At 52.3% G+C, this 27,405-nt stretch overlaps 1 protein-coding gene across 2 annotated transcripts in view; it reads left to right on the plus strand.

The window, feature by feature from the left end:
- Nucleotides 1–22,600, plus strand: part of PRKCB (protein kinase C beta) — a 115,509-nt gene extending 92,909 nt beyond the window's left edge. Inside the window, exons 14-17 of one of the 2 annotated variants that reach the window (XM_038186961.2) lie at nt 390–470; nt 692–799; nt 5,692–5,832; nt 18,465–22,600. In XM_038186961.2, coding sequence (XP_038042889.1) covers nt 390–470; nt 692–799; nt 5,692–5,832; nt 18,465–18,617 — 483 coding nt within the window. In that variant the 3' untranslated portion in view covers nt 18,618–22,600. Of the gene's footprint in view, nt 1–389; nt 471–691; nt 800–5,691; nt 5,833–13,513; nt 14,926–18,464 lie in introns of those variants that run through there. The other variant, XM_038186960.2, reaches the window with a different exon arrangement.
- The last annotated feature ends 4,805 nt before the right edge of the window (nt 22,601–27,405 follow it).

Genomic DNA, 27,405 nt, shown 5'->3' on the forward strand with positions numbered 1-27,405 from the left:
CAAAGAGTTCCTGCTCCTGCCCCTGTTGAAGCAACGTGCCTCGCTGTGAGTGCTCTGAAAGGGCACGGTAAATGTGCTGGAGTTTTGCCTGAATCAGGAGGAATTTGCCCAAAATCACAGTGAATATTCTGGTGTGTTTTTTTTTTGTTTTGTTTTGTTTTGTTTTTTCCAATATTCAGTGCACATCTGTAGAGTGATTTCATTTAAACTTACCGGATCCTTGGCCTGTTGTGTGTTCTGTTTATAATTGCAATTTCACACTATTTCAGAGAATCAAGTCTCAGTAAATAACCTTGTCCTTTTGACCCGGACTACAGCTTGAAATTAGTTTGCGTTGTGCCAACAGGTGAGAAATGGATGTGTAATCCTGCTGTTTGTGTTGTTTCCAGATAATTGCTTATCAGCCCTATGGGAAGTCGGTGGACTGGTGGGCATTTGGAGTCCTGCTCTATGAAATGTTAGCTGGCCAGGTAATTGAATTTTAATTGATTCCTATGGGTTGGTGCTAAATTCCCTTGTGAGCATATGCCGACGTGCAATTTGTTCTGGTGCTGGTGACTGGGGGGGGGGCTCAGCTCCGTGCAGGAGATGGAGCTGGGACCGGAGCCGTGGCGCGGGGGTGAGGGGCTGAGCTGCTGCCCCCAGGGGCAAACACAGAGATGCCGCTGATCCTCGGCTTGCTTTGCTCCAGGCTCCCTTTGAGGGAGAAGATGAAGACGAGCTCTTCCAGTCCATCATGGAGCACAACGTGGCCTACCCCAAGTCCATGTCCAAGGAGGCGGTGGCGATCTGCAAAGGGGTAAGGGCTGGCTGCTGGTGGCTGCGAGCAGCGGGTGTGCTCCCACAGGGCTGCGGGATCCCGGAGCAGGTTCCTTTGGGTTGTGGTGGATAAAGGCTGGCGACGTCCTGATGTTGTGCTCGTGGTTGTTGCTTGGGGCTGAGCCTCATCTCAGCCAGACAGTGCTAAGCAGGGCTATAAATATGGCTTTGTGTAGGAATTTTAAAATGTTAGCTTTTAATAGTTAATATTTAAAACTTCTGAATGTTCTATATCTCAAAATAGTGTTTCTATCTACAAATGACACATCTTGCATTTAATGCTCCCACTGCTGTCCCTTTCCAGTTTTGGATTCAGAGTTGGTGTTACAAACAGGATGTTTGCTTCTCTGGTGGGGCAATGCTGCTGAAGGTGCTCCACGCTCAGACTGGTCCCAGGGAAGCAAGGCTTCCGCAGCCACCTGGCAAATCACCTTCAGCAGAACACGGTAAAATTGACACCTCGATTTAGAAACCACACTACTGACTAAAGGGGGAATTTCCACAAAATTTCCTCACCTTCCTTCATTCTCTCATCGGTGTTTTAATTGGGGCGTAAGGGGAAAGCCTGCTGGTTTTGTGGCTCTGCAGGAAGATGCTGTGTAATGCTGAACACCCTTATCCTTGCCGTGCCCGAGGGAATGATGCTTCTGAGCAAGCAGAGGCTGGAGCAGGGATAGGTCTTTCTGCCTGCTTTGTTTTCTGTTGCATCAGTCAAAATCTGAATGCTGTAAATAGATAAGAAGAGACCGTGATTGAAACGTCTGCTGGGTGTAGCTCTAATGGCTTTTCTCACTTCTGGAAATGTGAGGCTGAATAGGAAGAAATTTAGCCATGCGTAGAAAAGCTTGGTCTTTATAAATACTTCTCCTTTGGCAATGCAGTGGTTCCCTCTGCACAAGTGCTGTTGCAGGGAAGTGTGCAAAAAACTCGTGATGTTCTTTGCCATCACCACACTGCTACACCAGAATTTTTTCTTAAAAATATGTGCAGTATTTAGGAACCAACAATCAGCTGGAAAAAGAGTTTTTATGTTTTCCCCTCAAATACAGGGAAGTACATTTGGGTTCACCACAGAGCCATCGAGGCTGTGCTTTTTGGGTCGCTATGTTGCAGGTCTTCTGGGAGGGCACAAAACCAGCCTTGTGTTGGTCTGGAGGAAAGCAGCAGAGAAGCCCCCACATTTGAATGTGAGGGACTCGGTACTTTACTGCCATGCTCTCCCAAAAGGATTGCAGAGGAATTTTGTTGCTCCTACACAGTTTCACTCTGGCATGTGGGTGCCAGTCATCACTTGCTGTGGATTCGGATATTGCGTTGTACAGCTCGGAGATGAAAAGCATTTGACGCTGAAAGCCTTGCATCGGCATGAGCCAAGTAACAAGTGTTCATCAGAGAGAGTTGGCTGGGAAGCAGGATGGAGAGTTAACCAGAACACAGCTCCTTGACACTACAGTCAGTGCCAATTAGTAGATCAAATGGAGCATTTTCCTTCTCTGCTGTCAGCTCGGATTTTGTTCTGAAGGCTGGTGCAGAAGCTGTTGTTTCTGTGGTGCAGGTACTTAGCTTTGCTGTCTTGAACCCTGGCGTGGCTACCAGGACCCAGCTCCCCCATCACCCAGGCTCCTGTTTTGAGCTCGTGGAGCAACGAGCTTGTGCGTGCACAAGAGCGTTGGCACAAATAACCAGCCCTTTTCCTTCCCATATGGAGGGCTTTGACTGTGCCTGAGCAGAGCAGCCCTTTCCAGGTGAACAGATTGCCTGTGAGCGTAAGCAACCTCTTTAATCTCTGCCTAGTAGCAAAGGCATAAAGTGGCATGTTTGCCTCCCCAAAGTTTACAGGTATTTACAGCGGTATTTCCGCGGGCGGTGCTGCCCCAGAAAGGCAGATAGTATCTGCTGAGCACCCTGCTTCACCCCAGTGCCCTGCGGGCACGAAGAAGGAGGCTGAGAGGCTGCGGGTGCTGTGGGGCAGCCGCTGTGCGTGCTGCGTTGGGACCAGCTGGAATGCCAGGAGCTGCTGGGGTGCGCCGCCGGGACGGGCGCTGGCAGTGGTGTGGCAGCAGCAGGGCTGTGACACCTACCTTACTCTGCCCCTCGGTGCAAGGCGTGCGCTGCTGAGTGAAGCCCATGAACATGTAGCATCTGCTGGCCTTCAAGAAACAAAAAGCAAAGCTGCAGTTAGGGAAAGTGCTGGAGTCCAGGCTTGGGCCTCCCTGTATTTTAAGCCACCAACATCAGGTATCAGATATAACATCACGTTGCAGGTGATGTGCATCTTTCAGCATCCTTCCTCATTTACAGAAGTTTGAAGGGTTTCGGTGCATTAGTGTGGGGATTAAATCAACTTGTTCCTGTTTAATACAAACAAAGCTAAATGCTTATCCTATGTAAGCCAGGAGAATCAATCTGCATGTTTATGGGGTCCTATATATCAATAACAGATGGTGCCTTCATGCTTACATGAATAAAGGCACAATAGAAAAACAAGAAAATTTAATTTTTGGATGCATATATTGAAAATACTGAATACGTGTGTTGTAGTACAGCTCTGTTCAGCTTTACAGGCAGGTACATGAAGTAGAAAATCCTTTATGATTCATTAATCAGGCTGAGCTGTTCTGACTGTGGTGTGCATTGGTGTTGCAATGAGGAAACCGGGTTTAACACCAACACTTCAAATTAAGCGTGGGGGGTGTGCGTGCAAAACAACTCCCAGCACAAAGCAGCAGGTAAGAAACAAAATTCTGGCTGGGAGAAGCTAATTAGTAAATGAGCAGAGGCCGAATTTACTGGTGCGTGCGGGCAGTGTCTGTAGAACAGAGCGGTGCTGAGGGGCACAGACTGGTGCAGGCAGGGGCCCGCTCTCCCCCTAGGGCACATCGGTCCAGCACCAGAGCCAGGCAGGTTTGGGTCCCCCCAGGGACGGGAGCAGCTGGTGGGGAAGGGGCTGGTGCCCCCCAGCCCCAGGAGCATTTGCAGCATCCGTGCAGTGCGTGCTGTGCAGATAGGTGACCTCACGTCCCGGCACCTCGCCCTGGGTGAGGCTTTCACTGCTGGATTTTACACATGGGCATCTGCAAGCTTTAATGTCTGCCGAGACACAGATCCTGCAGACACAGACCTGCTTTCCCTCATTGCCTCAGATGATCTCCGGCACTAGAAGTTAAAGAGGTGAGTGCGTGTGTTCAGGAGCGGCATGCAATAAGCAAGACTCAGGAACAGATTTCTTTCCATGTTTGCTGAATGCAAACTAAGCAATTTGCCGCGACAACCAAATCACTAAATCAGTTTATTAGCACATTTCAGGCTCTTGAACTGTTGTCAGAGACTTGCTTTAGAAAACCCTTATTGAGACACAGGATGCTTTTTATTTTCCTGCTCTAGTACAGCTAAGTGGGATCTGATTGAATTGTCAGGATGCTGTCCAGAGCCTGGCGAGGGGATGAAAAGATCCTCTTGTTCCACTGAGCCCGTGTCAGCCTGAAGTGGGTGCAGCGGGAGGCAGCGCTCCTGCCCTGCCTGGTCTCCTGCCCCGTGCCCTGTCCCCCTCTCCTGGCAGCAGTGACCTGACCCACCAGTCCGTGCTGCTCCTCCAGCAGCTCCTTCCACCTTGCCAGGCATCTTAGGCTCAGGCATACTTTGTTAAAAGATGCTGCAGCATTGGAGACCTCATTATTTCCCCCAAAAAATAAAACACAAGTTTCACAAACACCTTGACGCTGTTTCTGCTGTGCCCTGCAGCCCCCAGCCCCTCCACCTGCCCCCCTGTGCCCCCAGACCCCTCCCTGCAGACTCGTGTCGAAGTGCACGCAGCTCCCCGTGGCCACGGGCACACGGGGCACAGGCTGCTCACTGCGGGGCCAGCTCCATGCCCTACCCGGCCCCACAGCACCTGCAGCCCCCGCTGCTCGGGCTGCCGTGCTGGTTGCTGGCAGGGGACACCTGGGTATAAAAACCTCTCCTGCTACCCATCTGCGGGGTGCGGTGCGGGGCCAGCCTGGCTTCAGCCTCTGCAGAGCTGGGGGTCAGTGCGGGCAGCCCCACATTTAATAAAGCAGTCCTTGTGTCGCAGGTGCACGGCTCATGTTCTCCGTGCTCATCAACTGTTCTAAATCTCTGGAATCTCCTCCTTATCTCCAAACACGGCTCAAACAATGCCCCCCGGATATTAATGTTTGTACAGCCGCCCTTGATTCCCGTGGCCCATTTCACTTCTCTTATTGAGTCAGTGAAGAGGAGAAGTTCAGATGATAAACAGCATTAATGGGCTGTGTGTGCTTTTTTCTCCGAGTTGACTCCTTCACTAGAAATACATCTCGTGTCTGTGTGGCTGCAGATTCAGAGAAGTGGGGGTTCTGCTTCTAGGGCTAATGAAGCCTTTTGAGGGCAGATTGTTCATTTTAAATGGGCAGTGGCCTTTAAAATTAATTATGCAGCTGCTGAGAAGTTTGCCACCAAGCCAGCTGAGCGCTAAGCAGCTCGTTCGCACCCCGCTGGCCCTGTTGGAGCCGGCTGGCAAGGCTGCAGCGGTGCTGGCAGGGCTGCTGGCAGCCGGGTGCTTCTGGTGAGCGGCTTCCTTCCACGAGGAATAGGGGCTGTGCTGCTCCCACCCTGCTCCTGTACCTGCACTCTGCTGTGGCCTGCTGCCCTCAGCAGCTGCCAGCCAGCCCCATCCCTGGAACTGCTCCTGCTTCTCCCTCCCACCTCTGCCTCCAGCACCAAGCCCGCAGTGTCTCAGGGCTCCCCGGGCAGGCTTTGAGCATCGCAGGCTGCCCTGGGGACAGTGCCCTCTCCTGCTCCGGGCCCTGGGGATGCTTTGTGGAGCCGCGTGGTGCTCCGTGAATGACTTCTGCTGCTTTTTCTCTCCTGCAGCTGATGACCAAGCACCCTGCCAAGCGGCTGGGCTGTGGCCCAGAAGGGGAGCGGGACATCAAGGAGCACGCCTTCTTCCGCTACATCGACTGGGACAAGCTGGAGCGCAAAGAGATTCAGCCTCCCTTCAAGCCAAAGGCTGTAAGTGTGACTGTGTTAAGTGTGCTCCTCCTCTCCCCCTCTCCCGCACGCTCTTTCTCTCCTGCACAGTCTCCCACTCACGCTGGTGGGTGCACACGCACACGAGCATATGTGCAGGCGCTGCTCATCTCACCCGCAGCGTGGAGGTATCACATTCACCCGTTCGGAAGATCACATATCTGTAGATTTGGCACATGGCAAACAACTGTTGTGAAAGAATCACTTGCTGTACCGCCTGGATGCTTTGTCTGGCTCTGACTTACAGGGACAGCAACACCACGCGTTCCGCTCGCAGATTTAATCACGTTGCAGTACTGTCACTTTGTTATCTCAGGGGCCAGTCTTTCTGTCTTCTTTTCTCCCTTTTTCTTAAGCTGAACAGGTTTCGCTCTGTCTTTTAAATCTAAACTTTATTTTAACATCTAGCTCAGCAGCATCGTCTGCCCCTGTTGGTAACGAAGCTGTGTTTCACTCAACACTTTCTCTCCAAGGTAAACTCGTGGAAGGCTGGAGCCTGACTTGGGTGTGAGCGCCAATGCGGAAATGCAGAGGAGCTCTGCAAGGAGAACGTGGCTGCTCCGTGTCGTGTCTGCCTCTCTCTAAGACGGGTTTCAGTAGCGAGGGACGTGCTATATATGCTAGGGACTCAGGAGCTCTGGCTCTCTCAAGCCCTGCAGCGGCTGGCACCACGTATTTAAATGTCAGACTGATATTTTTGCAAACGTAACTCCTGCACAGCGATGCCTTCGCACAAAACTGGGGGGCTGCTGTCCTCAGAGGCTTTCCCTGCAGTGCCCACAGCATTAGCAAAGAGAAGCACGCTCCTTCCTGCGTCAGAAACACGGGGATGCACGCTGCAGGGCAGCTCGTGCTGGGGGCGGGCAGGGGTCTGAACTGCAGCCGGTTTTGCTTTCCAACAGGAGCGGCATCTTTGAGCCCCTAGCCTGTGTAGGACAGGCATTACTGGGAAAGCATTGACTTTGATATCAAAGCGTAGTAGCACAGAAGTCTTTGGGGGCCATCTGCACATGCCCTGGTTTGTTCACTTTGGGATCCAGCCCTTGTGCTAACAGTGCTCAGAGACCAGAGCAGAGTGGGTCTGAGCGCAGGAGGGGCAGTGGCACACTCCAGGGTGCCAGATCCCAGGCTCCCGAGGCTTTTCCTTGCCCTGTAAGACTCTGTTTCTCCTCAAGTCTGCGGCTGCTGCTGTTTCTCACCTCTCTGCTCGTTTGCTGATGGAAGCGGTGCTGTGTCCCTCCCCTGCTGTGCCCTTTCCTCCTGCGCTGTTGCGCTGTTTGCCGTGTGTTGTGACATGGTGTTACCTCTCGTTTGTCTTGTTGCAGCTCAAAACAATTGAATTCTGTCACAAATGCTTTCTCACTGTTCTCATGTTTTAAAATATGCAAATTTTATCTTGTTGTAAATGTCTCATTTCTTTAAAAATCCTTTTGATCGCGGACTGTGGAACAGGGGCTGGTAAGCTGTTGCCTGTCGCCTCTCACCTAAAGGCTGCTGTTGGGGAAAATTCCGTGTTTGATAGGGCAGGAAGATTAGTAGAAAGGTAGGCACAGTTGATTTAGGATTTAGGTAGGATTAAGACAACTCAGGTACCTGCTGATAGCTGGTATTTCAACAGCAATGCATCTGTGCAGAAAAAGCTGCTGCTTTCATGCCATCTGTGAGCGCAGATCAGAGCAGCACGGCGATGAAAATCTGGGTTTGGGCAACTTCTGAATGTATTAGGGTGGGAAAGGTGCTGCTTGCTGCTTCTGACCTTTAGCTATTTGTGCAGGGGCCTGAGCACCTGCTAGAGCGGGCGCTTTGTGCTTTTTACCTCAGCCTGAGTCCCTTCCCTTTTAAATCAGTCTTTATAAAGATAAGGTTACAGAGATTGCTGGCAAACCCAAGTTGGAGGATGCTGAATGACACACAAATGCTGTGGGCTCGGTACCTGCCCACGAGCTGCAGGAAGCCCCCCTGAGGGGCTCACTGCATGGACACCAACCCAGCTTCACAGAGCTCACACAGAGGGGTGCTAAGCACCATGCCAACTAATTTTGCTTAGCAAAAGGTATCCCAGGTTGGTGCCTGCTCACCGCTCAAGTAATAAAAGCTCCCCTTGCACACACAGCTCCGTGCTGCCCCTGCATCGCTCCCCGGGGAACAGCTGCACAGCCCTCCCTGCTCGGCAGTGCTTTGGCAGCACCCACATCTTCTTTTTTGCCACATTTCTCTGGTTTTGCAGCAGCTCTGCGGGCAGTGAGCGGGGGTGCAGGTAAGGGCTTGCCTCACCTCCCCAGTGCCCAGCCGCCAGGGAGGGTTTCACCGCCCCTCTCCCAAAGCTGCAGCCAAGAGAAAAGCAGCTCAGCCCTCCGCCTGACTCGGGCATTGCGTACCCTGAGCTGGAAATAAATTCCCAAGAGCTCGCGCGTTGCTTTGTGCTTTGTGCTTGATTAACCTTTATCACAGAGACGGTAACGAGACAGATCAGGGTCTGGGTTGTCTTTGGCGTGCAGAAAGTCAGCGGTTTTGACATGGGGCTGTGCTTGGCTGCTCCTGGGTTTGGTTTGTGCATAACAATTCCTTTCATGGATCCGCATTTACCCTGGGAAGTGTATTTACACTTGCCTGCTCTCTCCATCTCTCATTGAGATAATTATTGTTTTTGGTATCTAATTACTCCTTTACTTTACATAAAGCCTGGTGATTTGAAAAGTCTCCTCATTTTGAAAGCATTGAAATCACATGGCAGAGCACAGGATTGCTCACAACAGGACAGTGGTTTAAAAATTTGCTTTTAATCTAATAATTTTTAATAGCATAAATGAATATTCCTCTAATTACTTTGAATTAAATGATAGTGAAATGCCATTTATAAAGCAGGATTTGAAAAGCACTCCGCTTCTCCTGCCTGTGCATCTTGGTGGCCACAGTTTCAGTCCCTGGGGAGGAGACCCAGGGATGTGGGCAGACGTGTGCTCGCCGGGTCATCTCCCCAGGGGCTGTGGCTGCAACCATGGTCTGGGCCAAAAAACTGGGAAAACGAGGGCGTGTTCAGCCCGCTGGGAATGCAGACTTCATCACAGCCCCAAAACAGCCATCCTTGGCTTTCTGTGATCTTTGATCGCATCTCAGGGATCAATGGAAAATATTTTATGATGCCTTTTGTCTCTATTTGAAATCAAGCTAGAAGCTGATAAAATAAAAAGGCTATCTTCTAAACTGACAGTTTTATTTCTGCTGCTAGAAAAAAAAGTCATTTTCTGGTGGCTATAAATATTAGGCAGGACACATTGGGGATTTATGTAAGATAAATTCCCACCCTCCCCCTTTCTCCATTCAGGATGGAGTGATGCCTGCACATTAATAAAGTACTAAAAGCAATTTTTCACAGCGTGGCTTTAGATAAATGTAAAAATTCATACGGCATGTCTCCCGTCCTTTAAAGAGGAACTTAATTTTAGAAGCTGTAAGGGATGGAGCTCCTGCGGGTGTTGGCCACGTGCAGCCCGGAGCAGTGGGACCCTTCTCCCTGCCCCTGTGAGCAGGCAGCCCTCACCTCCGTACTGGGGGGCTGGCAGGACGCTGCCACAGAGCCACTGGGGTCAGGCAGGGTTTGTGCTCCACCAGGAACCTGGTGGCCTCGGTGTGCGAGTGCTGAGCAGCACCTCTGCAAGGTAGTTTGAGTCACTGTCACCATAATAGGATAGCACAGGTGCACGGTAACAGCCTTTAAAAGCTGTGTTTGGGGTTGGATGCAGCTTCTGTAAAGCCAAAGATAATTTCCAGCCTTGAAGTATTTATTTTATCCATGAGAAAGCACGCCCTCCTCTTTGGGAGCTGTTTGTTTTGTTGCCCAGGCGGTGTTATACATCAGAACAGGTCTGCAGGAATAAAGCCAAACTTCACAAAGCTGGACACAAAACATTATGGACAAGTACAAGTTCTAAAATTTTCCATCCACATATTCTTGCCTTATTGCATTATGGTGAGAATAATCATTTGCCAATATGCATATTCAAAGTACATTTGTACCTTCTATCCCAATAACTGGCAGCACTTCACAAGGATTAGTTTTTAAATCTTTCTGATGGAGTTGCTTTTGTTGATTTTTTTAAGACAACACATTCCTCCGTAGCGAAAAGAAGGCTAGTGCTGTCAGACATTTCACACGAGCTGCCTCGCATGTCTCCACCAAGATCTCGTGAAGCTAATAGGCAATGACAGCTATATTTTCAAAGCACTGTAAAGCTTTCAGTGTATATTGGATGTTGATAGAATCTGCAGGTGAGCTGCTTATTACCAGGTAAACCCTGCTCTGTCGTGTGTTACCGCACTGATAACCTTAAGCACTGCAGACTTTCTCAGTAATCTCGCTCATAGTGTGTTTTATCTCAGTGCTGAGGGGGAAGTCTGGTGACAATGTGGCCCCGCAAAGCCCGTGTCTCTTTGTTTCATGATGTTAGCTTCCAGCCTTTGTGGAGCCAGCAACTTCAATTTTGGGAATTTATTTTCTATTTTGATGTTAATGTGATGGCTTTCAGGAAGGCGTCGGGCTGATGCTGACTTGTCAAACACCTAAAACATGAATTTTGCAAGAATCTAAAGCTGTGCTTGATTGCGTGGTCTGCAGTCTACCAGCTCTTCCCAAAGAAACTGGAGCTGTGATGGGCATTGTTCCAGTTCCTTATGGTGGGAATTGCCAGCTTCTCAGGAGCCCACCTTGCAATAGTTTCTGGGTATCTGTGAACTTTGCTGCTGCCCTGCATTAGAGAGGGGTTGCTTTTGGCATTTGAACCACCCAGAAATGAGGTGCACTGCCTCAGCAATGCCTGGGCAAGGGCTCTCGGTGCTGTCAGTGCAGCCACACGTGTGCCTTACAGGGAGCTGTGGCTGTCCCCAGCCTCGGCAGAGACAGGGGCTGGGACAGGACACGGGCTGCAGGTGGGGACACTGGTATGGCTGGGAGGATAACCAGAGCTCAGTGCTGCTGCTTCACGGGCACATCCCCGCTAGTTTGTGTCCACTTGGTCCTCCTGGGGATGAAACTCAGAGAGAAGATGGGGAGAATTGCCAGGGGAAGGGTCTGTGTGCCTAGCAGGGCTCAGTAAAGTGGGACAAGAGCAGCTAACCAGCCAGTCCGCTCGCTTTGCTTGTGCTTTGTGTCGTTATCCATCCCCTTCCTGGCTTTCTGCTGTTGCTTTTTGTCCCAGGCTCGGTGTTTTCTGGTACATGGACTCTTACCCTGTCTTTGGAGAGGTCGTTTTCCACTTGTGTCTCTGTGCTTTAAGTCAGGAGCTTGCAAAAGGTGGCTCCTGGAGGGCAGCATGTGGGCAGCATCATGCCAGGCATGTGCCAGCTGTGTCAGGCTGTCCCACATAACCACAGCACTGCTGAAAGGCTTCTTCAGAGGCTGCGTGAAAAGGCTGCTCGGGCTCCTTTGGGAAGCCCTCATTTTACCACTGTTCCAGTAAACTGGCTTGCACTGTGTTTGCCTCTTCAGTTATGAGCATTTTGTTCGGATTTGTTGGGTTTCTTTTTGCCTAACTCCTCCCCCGGGCAGCACCGACTCATTTTGTATCAAAATCCTTGAAAAAGAAGCTGTGTTTACCCCGAGTGCTGCAGTTACATGGCCACAACAGCACAGGAGAGGGGTAGGAGGGGGAAGGTGCTTCCAAGGTCTCCGAGTGCTGAGTTAGAAGCCGTGTCCAGCTCAGGGCCATGGCAGGAGATGCGCTGGGGAGCAGCAGCCTGACAAAGGCAGGCCAGAAGTGGGCTGTGGACACGGACACACGAAATAGGAGGATACGGTGCTGGGGAGGGATGGGTTCAGGGGCTGGACATGCAGGTGTTCAGCAGGGCTGTAGCTGGAGTTAACTCAACTCAAACATTACCTGTTGAACTTTTTTGGGAGACTGGGGAATAATAAGTGTCGCACTTGTTGCTGTAAGAATGTGGTAAGAGCTGCCAAAAGAGCACAGCAGTGGCGGCTGATGGATGTTCCTCTTGTCTTCCCTGAAACCTCCTCTCTGGCAGAGTAAGGCACTGGGAAATGTTGGAGTTTACATGTAGTGGCTTTAATATTTTATTACATTTAGTCTGATGTTTATTAAAAATGTAAATCTGTTTCCTCAGCAAATGAAAGTTAAATACCAGGAGGAATTGTCCCAGCACTTTAGGCATGTGTTCTCCATAGGGAAGTGGATGGGGAGAAGTGATGGGCTGAGCGCTGCTGGCTTCTGCATCCCTCCTGCAGCAGGGAGAGCACCGTTTGTGTGACGGCTCCGATAAGGGAGGGAGTTCACCAGCCCTTAAAGCAGGGTCATTAGCTGCAGTTTGTACGGGATGTGACATGCATGTGATAGGTGGTAATTGAGCGCAATCTGTGGCTGCTGCAGTAACCCAGCATCCACCTGTTTTTAGCTATTGCTATTATTATTATATTAAATGATCACTTGCAGCGCAGGAAGTTACAGGACCCTTGTTTTGATTGCTAAGAAAATTAAATAAAGCGCCTGGCACGTCGCCCTGCTCCCGACCTCCCCGGTCCGCTGCAGACGGAGGCGCAGCCGCCAGGTCCTCGGCTGCTGCCTGGGCACCAGCTCAGAGGCAGCCGAGGGCGATGCTGCCTGGCTCCGGGGGCTCCAGCTCTCTGAGGTGGTTTTGCTGAGCCAGCCAGGCTGTGCCACCCAGGCTCCGGCGCTCTGGGGCTCTTCTGTCACCCGGTGATGCTGGGAGGGAGCTCACCACCCCGCCTCAAGCAGTGTTAATAGCTGCCTTCAAGGGCAGGAGAGAAATGGCTGCACGAAGGGTGTTTAAAGATGGGCAGCCTTGTGCAGGTGCTGTAGAGAGCTCTTGGGATGCTCTGCACGGAGAGCTGCACGGCTGCCACGTGCACAAAGCTGCCGGCTGGAGCATCCCAGTGCCCCAGCGCCTGCTGCAGCGACCGGGCTCTGCCTGCCCCTGCCCCTGCCCCTGCCCCTGCCCCTGTCCCTGTCTGGCCCTGGCCAGCGCTGTCCAGCCCTCCGTGCCCAGCAGCAGCCTGGGAGCAGCAGGGATGGGGCTGTGGTCATGGACGAGTGTCCAGCAGGCACATCGGGGAGGGACAGAGCAGGCCTGGAAATTCCCAGCAGCACAGCTGCCTGCATCGAGCCTCCAGCCTGCAGTGCTTTACCCAGAAAGAGTTCTGCAGAAGGTGAGAGGCCTCTCCTTGAGCAGGAGCAGGGAGAATCCTCTCAGCAGCCCAGGCATGATGAAAACTTGCAGTTCCCAGGACAGGAGTGATCAAGCGCAGGCACGTGTCTGGCTGCAACCTAAAACTGCAGGGGCCTTTCAGAAGAGAAACTGCGTGTGCTTGGCAGTGTGGGACAAGGTAGGGGACTGCATGCAGACAGGAGAAAGGCAGCAAGTAATTGCACTCCCATCTCATTCCTCCCTTGCAATTACTTACCATGGCGCACCCAGCAGATTTGTGTCGGTCTCTGGCTATTCCATGAGATGCCATCACCTGACGACTAACAAAACCCATGAGTGTTTTGCACCTTTTTCTTTTCTGCCATTTGCTGCGTTGCAATAACCCGCTCTGTGAGGTGTGACTGGGAGGGGTTGCTGCACACCGCATCCCGTTTGCATTTGCTTTGTTTTTCCACCCACCATACGTTCTTTTCTTCCCCTCTCATAGTGTGGACGCAATGCTGAAAACTTCGACCGGTTTTTCACTCGCCATCCACCCGTGTTAACACCTCCTGACCAGGAAGTCATCAGGAACATTGACCAGTCAGAATTCGAAGGATTTTCCTTTGTTAACTCTGAGTTTTTTAAACCTGAAGCCAAGAGCTAAGTAGCTGTGCAGATCTCATTCCTGCATCTTTATCATCCGGTCCCAACTGCTGTTGTGGTGACATATTCCATTGCAAAAGCTGCATTCATGGTTTTTCTTTAGTAATACTACTAGAGTGACCATATTTCAAAGCCAGAAGTGTCTTCACATGATTTGGGGCATGCCTGAAGGGTAGGTGATGTGCAGTAAGTAAAAACAATGTTTTTATGAAATTTTATTTGTAAAAAATGAAAATAGTGCATTGGCTAACAGGTAAAATGGACAGGTGTCGGCCATGACAATGAGGAGGAATCTCTTAACCATGTGCTTTGATTCCCTCTCTTCCCCTTTTTAACTCTTTTAATATAATCATGAAATTTTAATCTGTCGCTTCCTTAGCCTTAGGGGCAAGTAAGTGGTTTTTTACCAAGCCTTTCCCCAGGTGCAGGCACGCAGCCTGCAGTGCAGGTGCTGCCAGCTAAGCCTGTAAGCTCCTCATAAGAGTGGAGAGTTGGTCGGGAGAGCTGAGATGCTGCAGATCCTTGGTTCTCTGGTAGCTCCACCACGTGTTGGCTTAACCCACCGCGGATCCTCCTGCCCCCCCGTAGACTTCTCTGCACGTGTGTGGGCAGGCACCGCTCTCCTCGTTGGGTCTTCAGTAGCAGTGATAAATTACTAGGGAAGCCAGGTCTGCTGTTTACACAGATTTCTCCTGATCGTGCAGTTTCTAAGTAGCATTTTTATCATCAAAAGAAACATATCCAGTTGTAAACAGGAAACATGAAAGAGCTGCTGTAGATGCTTTCAAATCCATGGTCACCCTAGTAAATATCACACAACATTGGTTCTCATACCAAAACATTTTCTTTTTTTTTTTTCTTTCAAATGCCAAAGCAATTGATTGAGTTTGTTACCTGCGCTTTAAATGTGTCAAAAGTGGTATTAACAAAATGAGATGCAATTTAACATTGAACAGTATTGTGAATTCTGATATGAAGCTTGTAAAGAAATTTGTTTCAACTAATACTCCTACTTTAAAAAAATGCCGCTAGATATTTAAATTGCCTAAGTTTTGTTTCTGGTATCAAAGAAGTTTCAGGAAGGATGCATTTCTCTAGGAACAGTACCAAGCGTACGGCTTCCTTTTATACTGTTCTGCAGATGTTCGTGGGCTCTCACTTTGTATCGGTCTGCTTTCAGTTGTAACGTGCCAATTTATTTTTTTTCCCAGTACTGATGATAAAATAAAAAAATGCGAAATAATGTGAAAGAAACCTGCATTTGTTTGGAAGTAATGAACTTCTACAGGCCTGGGCGCAGGGATGCCGGGCACAGGGATGCCGGGAGTGCCAGCCGCTGAGCTGGGACCATGCTGGCTCTGCGGTGTCCGGCGAGCAGAGCAGGCAGGAGCACCTGGCACAACGCGGCCCTGCACCTCCCTGCTCCATCTGCCCCCCAGCACAACGTCCTGGGAGCATCTTCCAAGCAGAGAGGTTGCGCATCATCGGCAGCAGCCAGCATCGGCCAGCGGTGAGCCTGCTGAGCAGCCACACGTGCACAGGGAGAGGCATTTCTTCTCTCCGCTGTCCCTCGGAGGAAGGACGACTCGGACATCGGACGGCCCTCCTGTGGGTGCTGCCGTTTGGGTATCTCTTTAAATGCCTTGAATGGAGACAATCGCAGCGTGCACTTAGGATTTCTGGAAGCTGCAGTCGCAACTATCTCGGTGAGGCAGCATGCCGTGTGTCGGTGACTCATCGCCCTGCCTGCTCACTCTCAAAGGAGCAGTTGTTAAAAGCAATTGGCAGTTTCAGCTAAAGAGGGATTACAGGTTCCTGCTAGCTTCCCTTCTCCTGAACACATGCAGAATTTCCTTTCTGTCTTTGGAAACCCACTTGTGCTGAATTACCGCAGTTGTGAGCTCTGCAGGATTTTTCTGAGCAGCACCGGATGGCAGCAGCGCTCGCACCAGCAGGAGCTGCTCCTGGCTGCGCCTGGCCTGTGGGAAGGGGCTCAGAGGCCGCAGGGGTCGAGGCTCAGGATGGGGCCAGGCACTGCCCCACCAGCCCCAGCCAGGTTGCAGGTGTGCCCTGCAGGAGCCCTGGTGCTGCTGCCACACGGTGCCCCCGCACTGCTGTGCCCTGCTCCGCTCTGTCCTGCCCCACACCTCCTGGAGCCCCCGAGTCCTTCACCGGAGGTGTTTTCAGCCTTGAATTTCCCCATCCTTCTCCTCTCTCTGTTTACCAGATCTGTGTAGCCATTCCCTACCTGCTTACAAGCTATTCGTCATCTTTGACAGAGGCCAAATTGCCAGCAATTTCAGACGAAACTCAAGGTAAGAAATCAGCAGAACCTGCTTTGCTGCGCTCACAGCTGAGCTCTCCTGTTTATGCGTTTTCCTGCCAAGGCCCTGGAGGAGCGAGAGGCAGAAGCTGCAGGAGGAGGCTGTGCAGGGGCAGCTGGCAGCCCCGAGCCCCTTCCCAGCACAGCGATGACAGTTCTGGGGCTCTGCATCCAACAAGCCACAGGTTTCGCTCACCCCGAGGGCTCCCAGGCTGAGCAGAGAAGCAGCCCCTGGCACCACCAGCACAGACTGCTCCGAAGGGCTGGGGACCGCCGTGGCAAGACGCACAGGTGCCAGATGTGCCCATTTTGTTCCCTTCACATTGTTCCTGCTGGGGGAAGCTCCAGGCTCGGTAGGACAGCATCGTCTGGGTGCTTGTTTGTTGGAGTTGACGTGGCCCTCAGGAACTGTTTGACAGCTCAGCATCCTGAGAACACGGCAGGAGCCCGGTGCCAGCACCACCTCCTTCCTTCTGCACGTGCTGGGGTCTGCCCTACACTTACATTGCTGCTGCTTCCTCCTCTGTCTGGCAGAGCTCTGCATCTGAAGCCTCCCCTTCCCCACTCCTGCTCTGTGCCCCCAGATCCTCCTCTTCTTCCTTCTTGGTGTCTGGGAGGTGAGTGCAGGGCTGTGCCAGCCCCGAGCTGTTTGTCCGAAGGCAAAGCTGCAGCCCCAGCCCCCGTGGGGTGAGCAGGCTGGGACCGCCGGAGCCAGCAGGGCAGGCAGGGTTCAAGGCTTTGCTCACTTGGCTGTGCATCCACCTCCTGGCTTTTCTCCAGCTCCTTCCTTGCTCCTTGAGCTCCATCCCTGTTTTTCTTCCGGCTCTGTCTCCTCTTGGCCATCCTTGGCTCTGTCTGCCCTCTTGTCTTCTTCACAAGGCTGGAGCTGCCTCAAAGCAAAACTTCCCGTGGGGAGCAGCCCCCCACGAGGATGTGGTGGTCCTGGGCCTCCGCTCGAGTTGGGGCTCATCTCCAGAAGGTCAGTGCAGCTGTGGTGGAGAACACGTTTGTGATGCGGTGCTCCTGTGCGGCACCGTCAGGAGCTGGGGCAGGGTGGAGGGCAGGGGGCCGGGCTGTTTGCTGCATTCTGGCCATGCTCCTGCTCAGGGCTCAGAGGTGTTGGCATCTCTGCCCCACCACCAGCAGGCATCTGCAGCCCATGGCATGGTTCAGGACAAGAGGAGCTGCAGTTGAGGGGCAGCATATTGCCTGCTGGGTGCTTCATCAAAAAAAAACATTCTGCAGGTTCCTACAAGGCACCGAATTTGTAACCTGCAGGGCCACTTGTCCAGCCCAGCAGCTGCTGGAGCAGGGGATGCTGGCTGTGGGGCTCCCAAAGCATCCCAGCCCTGGGGCTCCACGCGGGGCTCCTGCTCCTGTCTGCATCAGCCAAAAGGGAGCCACAATCGTGGTGCAGGCGTGCCCTTGGGGCCAGCACAGGTGCCTGGGAGAGGCTGGGCACTGCAGCAGGTAATTAGAAGCACAGGGGAGGTTTCCTCCCCATTCAAGCTGCTATGTAGAGGCACTGCTGGAAAGCCCTTTGTCCCTGCTCGCTCTAACAGCAGCACGGAGCAGCAGTGGTTTCACAGCCCCGCATTACGCTGCTGGCTGCTGCTGCTCTGCAAGGAGCATCCTCCCTCCCTGTGTTGCCCTTATGGATGAAGGCTCCTGGGTGCTTATGTGGGATCTTCAGCGCTTTGGTTTCCCCTTCAGCCCAGGCTCGGAAACATCCTGCAGCCAGAACACACCTTCACTAGGCAGAGGGACTGACCGACGTGCTAATAGTAGGTTATTGGTGCTAATTGAGACAATGACTTGTTTTTTCTTTTTTATTCTTTTTTTTTTTTTTCAGCTTGGTTGTAGTTGCAAAGTTGTTCCTTTTGTGAAATTAAAATGATAGAAGGTTGCATTTGTGGAATTTTCATTCTTTGAGGTTTTGAACTGCTGTGTATTTTATATCTACAACCCTGGAGCAAATCACATCCTCACCTTAAATTAAATCAGTAAAACACTGCGTCGATCAATACCATATCATGACGTAATCTAAAAAAAAAAAAATAATAATCAAACTTAAAGTGAAAGGAGCTCTTACAGCTGATCATTTTGTGCAAATTTTGAAATCATCCTGAACGCTCACTTCCATCTCGAGGCGTGTTGCTTCCTCCAGGCTCCTCCTTGCGGGTGTGAGTGCAGTGCTGGGTGTGCATGCCGGGAGCTGCCGCTGTTCTCTCTCAGAGCCTCAGGTGCTCCCTCCTGCCCTCCACTCTCCGGTTGTGTGTCAGGGCGAGCTGGACAGCCACTGCGCTGCCCTCGCCCATGGTGTTTTGTTTTGTTGCGCAGGGGCTGTGGCCGCGTGCAGGGGACCTCAGCCTCTGCTCCCATCTGCTCCCAGTCGCGCAGCGGAGCCCAGCGCTGCCCCGCTCCTGCGCCCCGTGTTTCCCAGTTTAACTCTGTGCTTTCTGTTTGACAGAAAGACAAACGAGACACTTCCAACTTCGACAAAGAGTTCACCAGGCAGCCTGTGGAGCTGACGCCCACCGACAAACTCTTCATCATGAACTTGGACCAGAACGAGTTTGCTGGATTCTCCTACACCAACCCGGAATTTGTCATTAACGTGTAGTCGCGGTGCAGACGCTGCCCTCCCTGCTCCCGCAGCCCGAAACTTCAGCTCGCCTTGTAAATACCGACACTAGTCTTCCGGGATCAGCAGTGCATACATACATACCCTCATCAAAACACGACGACCGCTTGTTTTAGGAGGCCTCTGTATGTGTGTGACACTTGCTAGCTTGGGTTCCCTAGCAGGAAATGTGCGGGGTTTTGAGTTAACAAGCAGTAATACTTCTAGGAACTGTAGTTGGTGGTGACTAATAGAGTTTTTAAACAGAAATATACCAAATTGCTACAGTCTTTGTAATTTTTGAAATCAGATGCTGAAATTCTGGTGAACCTAGGTATTCACAAATTGTTTCCGTTGAATGCTAAGCATGGTTGATATTTTAAACCGTTGTGCTGAAGCTTGCAATGACTGTGAACGTGTCTTAGAAGAGCCTTTTGTTCGAGACATGGATACATTTGATCAGTGTGGAAAAGTCTGCTTGTAGACATATTTTTAAATGCCTTGTACATACAGTCACACCGGCTCCCCGAAGCTGTCTTCCTCCTTAGCCTGCTGTAAGCGTGTGCGTTTCACCACATCCCTTCCTATTACTCAGGCATTAAGACTACAAAATGAATTTCATTCCGGTTCTTGTAAATCAGAGCAAATCTTTTTCTAAGTGAAAGGTGGGATTTTTTTTTTTTAACATCTGGAACAGTTTGCAGTTTTGATATACTATGTCAGCACTCCCATAAATCTTTCTCCTGTTTTTTCACAGACACTGTCGAAATTTAACAGCTCTGTAAAGGATATTAATATTCTACCAAAACAAAACACATTTATATTCTCGGTTTACAATTTACCAACTGAAAATACGCCCGCTACAGAAGGGCTGTACTGAGGGCTATTTATAAAGGTAGCTTTTATACTTTATACCCTCTGCTATTATCTTAAAGGCTCAAAATCATGAATTTTACAGGCATCTTGGTTTTCCTGATTTCAGCCAAAATTCCTGGGGATTTTATTCAGTAATCCAGGACCTTCTGCATCGTTTCAGAACCCCTGACTCCCAAGGGGAAACCGCAGCCGATGCTTTGGCAGCGAAGCTCGCCGTGCGCGGGGCCGCGGGGCTGGGTGGTGGCTGCTGCCCGCAGCAGGGCGAGGGCTGAGCGTGTCCTCCCGTGACACTGCTGCCATTCCTCCCCTGGCACACACGAGTTCGGTGGGTTTGCAAAGAAAGCACGTACGTTTTTTGAAATCCGACCAATTCTAATGTAAATACACATCACTTCATGAGTACGGGGCAAAAAAATGAGGGTGGAATTTTCTGAATCACGAGGAATCCTACCAAGGAAATTCTGGTTTGTAGATCTTTTATAAACATCAGGCTCTACCTTTTGAAATTCTGTTTTCAATGCCTCATTAAGTGAAAGGACTGCTGGAAGCTAGCGCTGGTGCTGCAGCTGCTGGCTTGGTGCCGCGAGCAGGGCTCCTCGTCCCGTGACCAAACCGAAGGCCGGCCCTGCCTTGTGCGTGTCGGGGTACGTGAGCTGTGGTCTCAGGTACTGAGCTGGGCTTGAGGAAACAAAACAAAACAAAGAAAAACTGCAAATTGTGCCAGATGGACAAGGGGGCTTGTGGGCAACTTTGCATCGGACTAAGACCGGGAAAGTCGGAGTTAGTTCCTGATGAGAGTTCCCATAACCCCAGCACACGTCTCAGAAGACGTCTCGCCATCTTCTGCAGACCACAGTTGATGTTCAGAGCATGTATGTTACTGTAACTTTCAAATCTGTTGCTGCAGAATTAGTATTACTTAAATGGTGAATGTTTTTCATTTCTGTATCTTCAGACCCGAAGACGCTCCCGCGGTCCGGCCGCCTGTGGGTTACGGTGGTACCGTGATGCTCCTGGGGCCAGGAGGGCACCCGTGGCTGCACGGGGTCGATCCACGGGCACTGCTGTGGGGGGAGCTGCGTCTTTTTTGTCTGGGACTCGTGTGTGTGTTGGAGTGACACTTCCACATGGAGCAGGCTTTGCTTGGTTGCGGGGCTGTGCCCACAGGTGGCTCAGCGGCAGCACGTGTTGGGTCTGCGCGCATCTTCAGGATCCTCACAGAACAGCCTGTGCTCCAGGGAGAGCTTAGCAAAGGCAAGGTACAAAGCCCAGGGAAGTCTGCAGGATGTGAGCGTTTCTGATATTTCCCATTCTGCTAGTTTCAAAGCTCTTGCTTTGAGGTTTATTTCCAGATTACCCGTTTCTTCTGTGCAGAAATGTAAAACGGAATGTGCCCGGCCCTGCACAGATGCTGGGATTTGTACTGACTCCTCCAAGGAAGGGCAGAGTGACAGTGGTTGACTCACTGTTTGCCGTAATTTGATGATTTAATCTTTACTGTTGGATGAGGAAAGCAGTGCTTCGGGAAGATGCTCAGATCTGAGCGGCTCAGGAGGCTCTGTTAGTCACTGGGGGCTCTGACGCGTGGCTGAAGCCCAGTAAGATGATCCTGGGCAGTGCTGGCAGGCAGCTGCAGTGCACCCCAGCTGTGTGACAGCGCTGCAGCAGTGGGGGGACAAGGGGACAGACTGCCTGTGCCACTGGTGGGCCAGGAGAAGGGTACTCACGGGGACAGAGGAGGCATCTCAGCCTGCAGCTACAGGCAAGAGAGAAAGCCAGGGGCTTGTGGTACCCCGTGGCCCTGCCTGCATGGCACAGGGCAAGCCCCACGTCCCCACAGGGCTGCGGTGGGACTGGTGGGGGTCTGGTGGTGGGACCCTGAGCTCCGCACCTCCTGGCCTCAGGTGCAAGAGGAGGAGACCGGAGGAGGCGCGAGGTGCTCGTGGCCACCCCGTGCCAGCCAGGGACAAGGACAGCAGGTCCCGGCCTCCGCCAGGGCTGGTTGCACCTGGACACCGCAGGTAAGTGGGGAGCAGGCGCCTCGGGAGGTCTCAGCATGGTGCAGGGATGAATCCATCCCCAGGAGGCTGCTGGGTGCTCGCGTGGCCCTGGGGGACAGTGGGAGTGACAGGAGCAGAGCAGGGCAGTGGGGATGGGGGAAAAGCGGGGCTGGGGCTTGGCCAGAAACCGCCTGGTGCTGGTGGTCTCTGCAGCGGGCTCTGGGGGGCTGGGAGACCGCAGGCAGACCGGGGTCGGCTGCAAAGCCTGATCTGCTCTGAGGGCTGCTGGGCAGCTGCACGGGGCTGGAGGCGATGCCAGCCGTCCTGAGGCAGGCACTGCACAGCCTGTGTGAGCTCAGTGCGTGGCTGGGCCAGGGCTGGCAGCGCAGCAGCTCCCCGGCCACCCACTGCTCAGTGGCTGCGCCGCTGGGATGCCATTTCCATGGGGCACGGAGACCCTGCTGCCACTGCTGCCGTCCCCCCTGGCCAGACATCAGAGCAGTCATCTCTAGGTGGAGAGCCGTCACCAAAGGAGTTACTGACCCTTCCAATCCGTGTAACAAATAAACGCAAGGTTGCGTGGTGGCAGAGCCCCATGGGTGGTCTCGGAGATGGGATGGTGAGAGCAGGTTCTGGGCAGCTCTGGTCATTTAGTCCCAGGAACTAGGAATGGTGACTTCTAGCACGGAGCACAAGGATGTAGCTGTTCAGCTGGTAGGGCTTACATCTGGAGCGTGCAGCTCACCCACACGAACAAGTGCTGCAGCTTCTCTGCTTTCGCAGTCACAGGTGAGCCACTGAGCCTGCAACAGCAAAAGAAGCAACAAGCATCTTGCTCCATGCATGGAAGTGTCATCCAAGCTGTTTTTTTCTGATCACGTTCAAACTGGCAATTAAAACAAGGAAAAAAAAAAAAAAGAAAAAAAGAAAAAAAAATGTTTATTGTTGAACAGTTTGTGTTTGTGACTTTGATTTCACCTGCAAGTATTTGATGACTTTTCTACATCCTAGACTACCTGCTGTGTGTTTGTCAAAGGATTCTCATAAAGACCTCCTTTTAGATGGGCATATACTCTTAATTCTATTTGCTGCATGTATGAAAAAAAAATAAAATAAAATATATAATTTTAAAGAAACTGTGAGAGCTTGGCTTCCTCTGCCTGCAGGATGCTGGTGGGTGTGGGGAGGGCCAGCAGGGACACCACAGGACCCCACGGATGGGCAGCTGCCTCTGGGGCAGCCACCCAAGGGGCCCCACTGAGCAAATGCTGAAATGTTCAGCTTTTGGGTGAAGAAGGTGCATATCCTCGTGGCTGGAGTGCATCACCAGATATAGAGGAGTGCAGTCCAGGCCTGGAAACCTTCAGCTGTGGGTACCTAAAGATGCAGTTAAACCAAGGGGAAGGGAAGGTGTTGGTTGTTCGGCTCTTTGGTCACTTGCTAAGTACGGTGGGTTATGGGCTATGGCTCTGCCAACCAGCCCATGGACACTTGTCCCCAGTCACCGCGCAGTGGGCTCGGGGAGGCGGGCAGGATGTGCCCTGGCAGACCCTCTGCAGGCACTTTGCCACTTGGCTGCAGGCACAGGACTGCACCTGAGGGCTGAGCTGCAGAGGGGCTGGGGAGGGAGCGTACCTAAACAGGGGCACAATGGAGCTGATAGGGAGGCCAGCAGGTCCCCCCTGTTCCTGATAACCAGGAGTCTTGCTGGCACATGGGGCCAGCAGAGCCCACCCAGACAGCCCCTGTTTTGCTGGGGTTGTATCAGGAGCTGGTGCACACAGAGGTGTCAGCATCCCGCTGCTCTGTGCTGGCCTCAGGCTGCCCTTGTATCCCCAGACCCATCTCCCTTTGGACTTGTGAGCCCCTCTCTGCTGCTCCTGCTCCCGGCTCCACCGTCACCCTGTCCCCTGGGTGCGGGGCTGGCGCAGCGGCCAGGCAGGGCAGGGCGGTGAGCGGGGCTGCGATGGTCTCCAGCAGCCCCAGGGGTCTCGGTGGGTCCAGTCGAGCCCCCCTCCGGTTCGGTGGTCAGCATTGACGTGCCCCTTCCCAGCATTTCGGAAACACTTCTGAGCTTCAGTTGTTCTGGCTTCTGTAAGTGAAACATTTGGTTTTGTGACACTTTCCTTAATTATGGGAGCTAATGACAAAACCATTGTGACAAATGACTCAGCTTTTGATAGTGAAGTTAATTAATTCGGAAGTTAGAGTCTCCACCAGAGTATCTGGAGAAACCCGATTAAGAAGCCTGCTTACCCGCTGTAATACGGGCAGCAAAAACCTCAGTCCCTACAACTTGCCAGGTAAAATTCTCCCCACCACGGCAAGGGGGGGATCTGCTTGGAGCAGGGATAATAATGGCTAGACATTAGCACAGCAAATGCCTCCTGAGCCATCTCTCCATCCATCAAAGGCATCGGGAGGAACACAGCCTCATTAATGTTTGAATGAGTGACCAGAAGCAGCTTTGCGTTAGACTCTGACCTTCAAGAGCCGTCTCCCTGAAGCCATCTTTCATCTCTTTCATTTGCATTACAATCCTGTTTGCCTCATTATTCGTTATCCTCTTCTTCTTCAAAGAATTTAAATCAAATCAATTAAATTGTGGTGGGTTGGAGCAGCAGCAAACCTTTTATGGGGTCTCAGCACGGTCCAGCTGGACTCACGACTACAAAATATCTCTTAATCTACTGCTATTTGTTCTTTTATCACTTCTGTCATACAGTTGCCTTACAGAATCCCTTTGATAATCTTCCTCCTTTCCACCCATCCCGTTGCATTCATGCTTTGTGCAGAGGCTGGTCTTCCTGTGACCTTGGCAATGGGATTCCCTCGGCTTCCCTCCCGCGGGATGGGATCGGGCTGTCCCTGGCAGGGCTGCTGCGATGGGAAGATGTAGAACAGCACACAGCACTTGTACGCTCGGAGCCAGCACGGAGCAGCTGGGGAACCCTGGGATCCTGGCATGGTGTTTGGTGTCCCGTGTCATCCCCTCCCCTGTCCTGGACTTGTTTCAGAACAGGAGGAAAAAGCAGCTGCAGTTGTGGTGTGTGCCGGTGTGCGCAGGCAGTGCATGCAAAAGCAGAAGTGTGGGCAAAGTACCATGGGCTTCAGCATGCAGCAGCTGCCAGCACATTCACCCAGCTCTCCCGAGAGCCTGGATGCTGTTTGTTTCCCCATGCATGGCCACTCCTGCGTAGCCTTTGCATGTTCCCATGATAAGGAGGCTTAACAAGAGTGGATTTCTGTTTCTCTTCCCTGCTATTTTTACTGCTACTAAACCGTAGGAAGCCCAGCAGGGAGCTGCAGAGCTGGTAGGCAGCCGCAGAGGCTCGCACTGACTGAGCCAGCTTGGGTGCGGGCAGCGGGCTGAGGCTTGCTGTGGGTGCCTGTGCAGAGGGTGGCAGCCCCCTGAACCCTGCCCCTGCCTCAGGGGGTGAGATGTGGGTGCTGTGCAGCCACCCGCCTGCAGCACCTCGGCTCTGTGCAGGGAGCTGCAGCTGCTGCAGCACCGCGGACACCCAGGGCAGGCCGGGCACAGGGCACTGCTCACTGGGGTCACAGCCGGGAGAAATGCCCCGAACACAGCTGCACGTCGTGTAAGGACACAGCAGCCTCACCGCTGGATTCCTGCTAGAGCAAGTAGATAGCAACCAGCACTTCCAAAGCACGTGCGGATATAAATAATCCACTCGTAGGAGTGGGGAAGGATGAACTCATGTGCCAAAGGCTCCGGAGTCCTTATCCCCTTGCAGCCCCCAGGAGCAGGGAAATGAAGTGAGGACCAGATGAGGCTGGAGCTCAGCATCTTTCTGCATTGCTAATGACCTAAACTCGCCTAGTATCAGCATCTCTCTTCCTCCAAGGAAAAAAAAACTAATCCAGCTAGGGATTATTTCTGACTACCTACTTTCTGTCACTTTGCCAATGTAAAAGCACCAGAGCTTTCATCACTGGATTTGGAAGGACAAAGCCTAACAGATCTTGGTTTAAGACGTTTCTGTCTGCAAGGACAGCTTGGGTTTTTGTTGTTGTTGCTTTTTGTTTTGTTTTCTTGTATTTTGTTGTTGTCGTTTTTGCACAAGATGTCAAGTCTTTGCAGCAGGGTCTGGTTTCTGTTATTTGTTTCTACTTTGCCCAGCTCAGAAGGGTGCAGGTCCATGAGCAGGTGCCTGGTGATGGACACGTCATTGACCAGCAAGGGGTGACAGGAGCTGGAGCCAGAGACCTGGGCTGTGGCTGGAGCCACCGGGCTGTGCTGCTGGAGCACACAGAGCTGGAGCTGCAGGTTGGGTTGGCAAGGTCCCCAAATTCTTGTTGAGTTCACATCTCAGCTTGTCCCCTGGTCCCCACATGCGGCTGCTCTGGGCAGAGCTCCAGGCTCACTCCTGGGGCTGTCTCTCCATGCAGTGAGTGGTATGAGGGGTGCAGGGGTGTCCCCGCCACCAACCCGTCCAGGGGCCACCAAGATCCGAGGTGTGGACTTTGGTTCTGTTTGAGCTTGCTTTGTTAAAAGCCTAGGAAACAGTACATGTGCACTCTGCACACACCTACACACACGATGTTAAAATAACACAATTAAGGCTGCAAAATCCCCCACTCAGAACGCAATTTGCAGCCCCTTCGCTGTAGGTGTGAGATATCTTTGCTGCCTCCTCCCCAGGACGCCTGCCTCTGCGCAGGACGGGGGCCCGGGGGCTGCTGCTGCCAGGCTCTGCCCCACGCACTTCAGGGCTGGGGGTGGGCGGTAGAGCAAGGGGGGATAAGACAGCGATGTGTGGCTGGGGCAGCATCCTGGAGCCGCACCGTCTGTCCCTGCACCTTGCCCCAAGCCCCCTGCGTGGCACTCTCAGAGCCCTCAAAACAAGCCTCCATGTGCCATCACGCACGGGGCTCATCTCAGTGTCACCAAGGTGTGGCCTGTGACCATCGCGTGCTGCTGCCAGTGCCAGGCACAGATCCGGGCAACTATAACCCCTCCTCAAAAATAAATAAATAAATAAAATAAATAAATAAAAAAGCACCACGGGAGAAAATTCCGTGATTCAGCTTGGGTGGATGCTTCTGGCCATGATCCCTAAGTGCCTGTCCTCCTCCTCCTCCTCTGCAGAGATCGATGTCCATCCTCCCATCCCGCTGAGGACTGCTGCTCTCCGGATGGAAATGCTGGAAGAGCACTAGCTGGAGCCATGGCCTTCAGAATCAGCACAGGCAGCGAGCAGGGCAGAGGGCTCAAGGCACAGGAGAACGAAGCCGGGCACTCAGCACAGCCCGTGCGCTACACGCGCTGGGGAAAAATAGTGTAGCGTTGTAATTAAAATGCCCTACCTAATGAGTATGCACAAAGGAGGTAATTTAAGGTTGAGAAGGGTACTTAATTTCCACAGTACTTCATTTCTCAGTACCTCATTTTTTGGTAACCTTCATAATTTTCTGTTTGCGTTTTGAGAGTAAATAACTAGTATTTACAAGTAAGTGCATACAAATGAGAGCTGTAGGAGTGCACGCTATCAGGTAAATCATACACTTCCCTGTCTCACCCGCAGCCCTTAAAAGAGTTTTAATTCAAGAGGTGGATGTGTTATAGGGCTTATTTGAAAGGTCGCATGAGTCATAAGCTCATCCAACTGCCTGCAAAATCGTTTGAGAGCGATGCGGAGCTAGCGGCGAGCCGGAGGGTTTAACCGAAGCGAACCGCTCCGGGGCGCGGTGTGGGGCCCCCCCCGGGATGTGGCTGCTCCCGGCCCCGCTCCGGGCGGCCTCCGCCACGGCCCGGCCCGGCGCTGGGAACCGGCCTCGGGCTGGGGCACCCCGGGGGGGCCCGCGGCGGGGCCCCCGACGGGTGCGGGCGCAGCGGGGTTGTGCGGCCCCCAGCCCCCGCAGCCTCCCCCGGAGCTCCCAGCGCGGAGGGG

The sequence above is a fragment of the Anas platyrhynchos genome, chromosome 15, assembly GCF_047663525.1.
Source record: "Anas platyrhynchos isolate ZD024472 breed Pekin duck chromosome 15, IASCAAS_PekinDuck_T2T, whole genome shotgun sequence".
In the NCBI taxonomy this organism is placed as follows: Eukaryota; Metazoa; Chordata; class Aves; order Anseriformes; family Anatidae; genus Anas; species Anas platyrhynchos.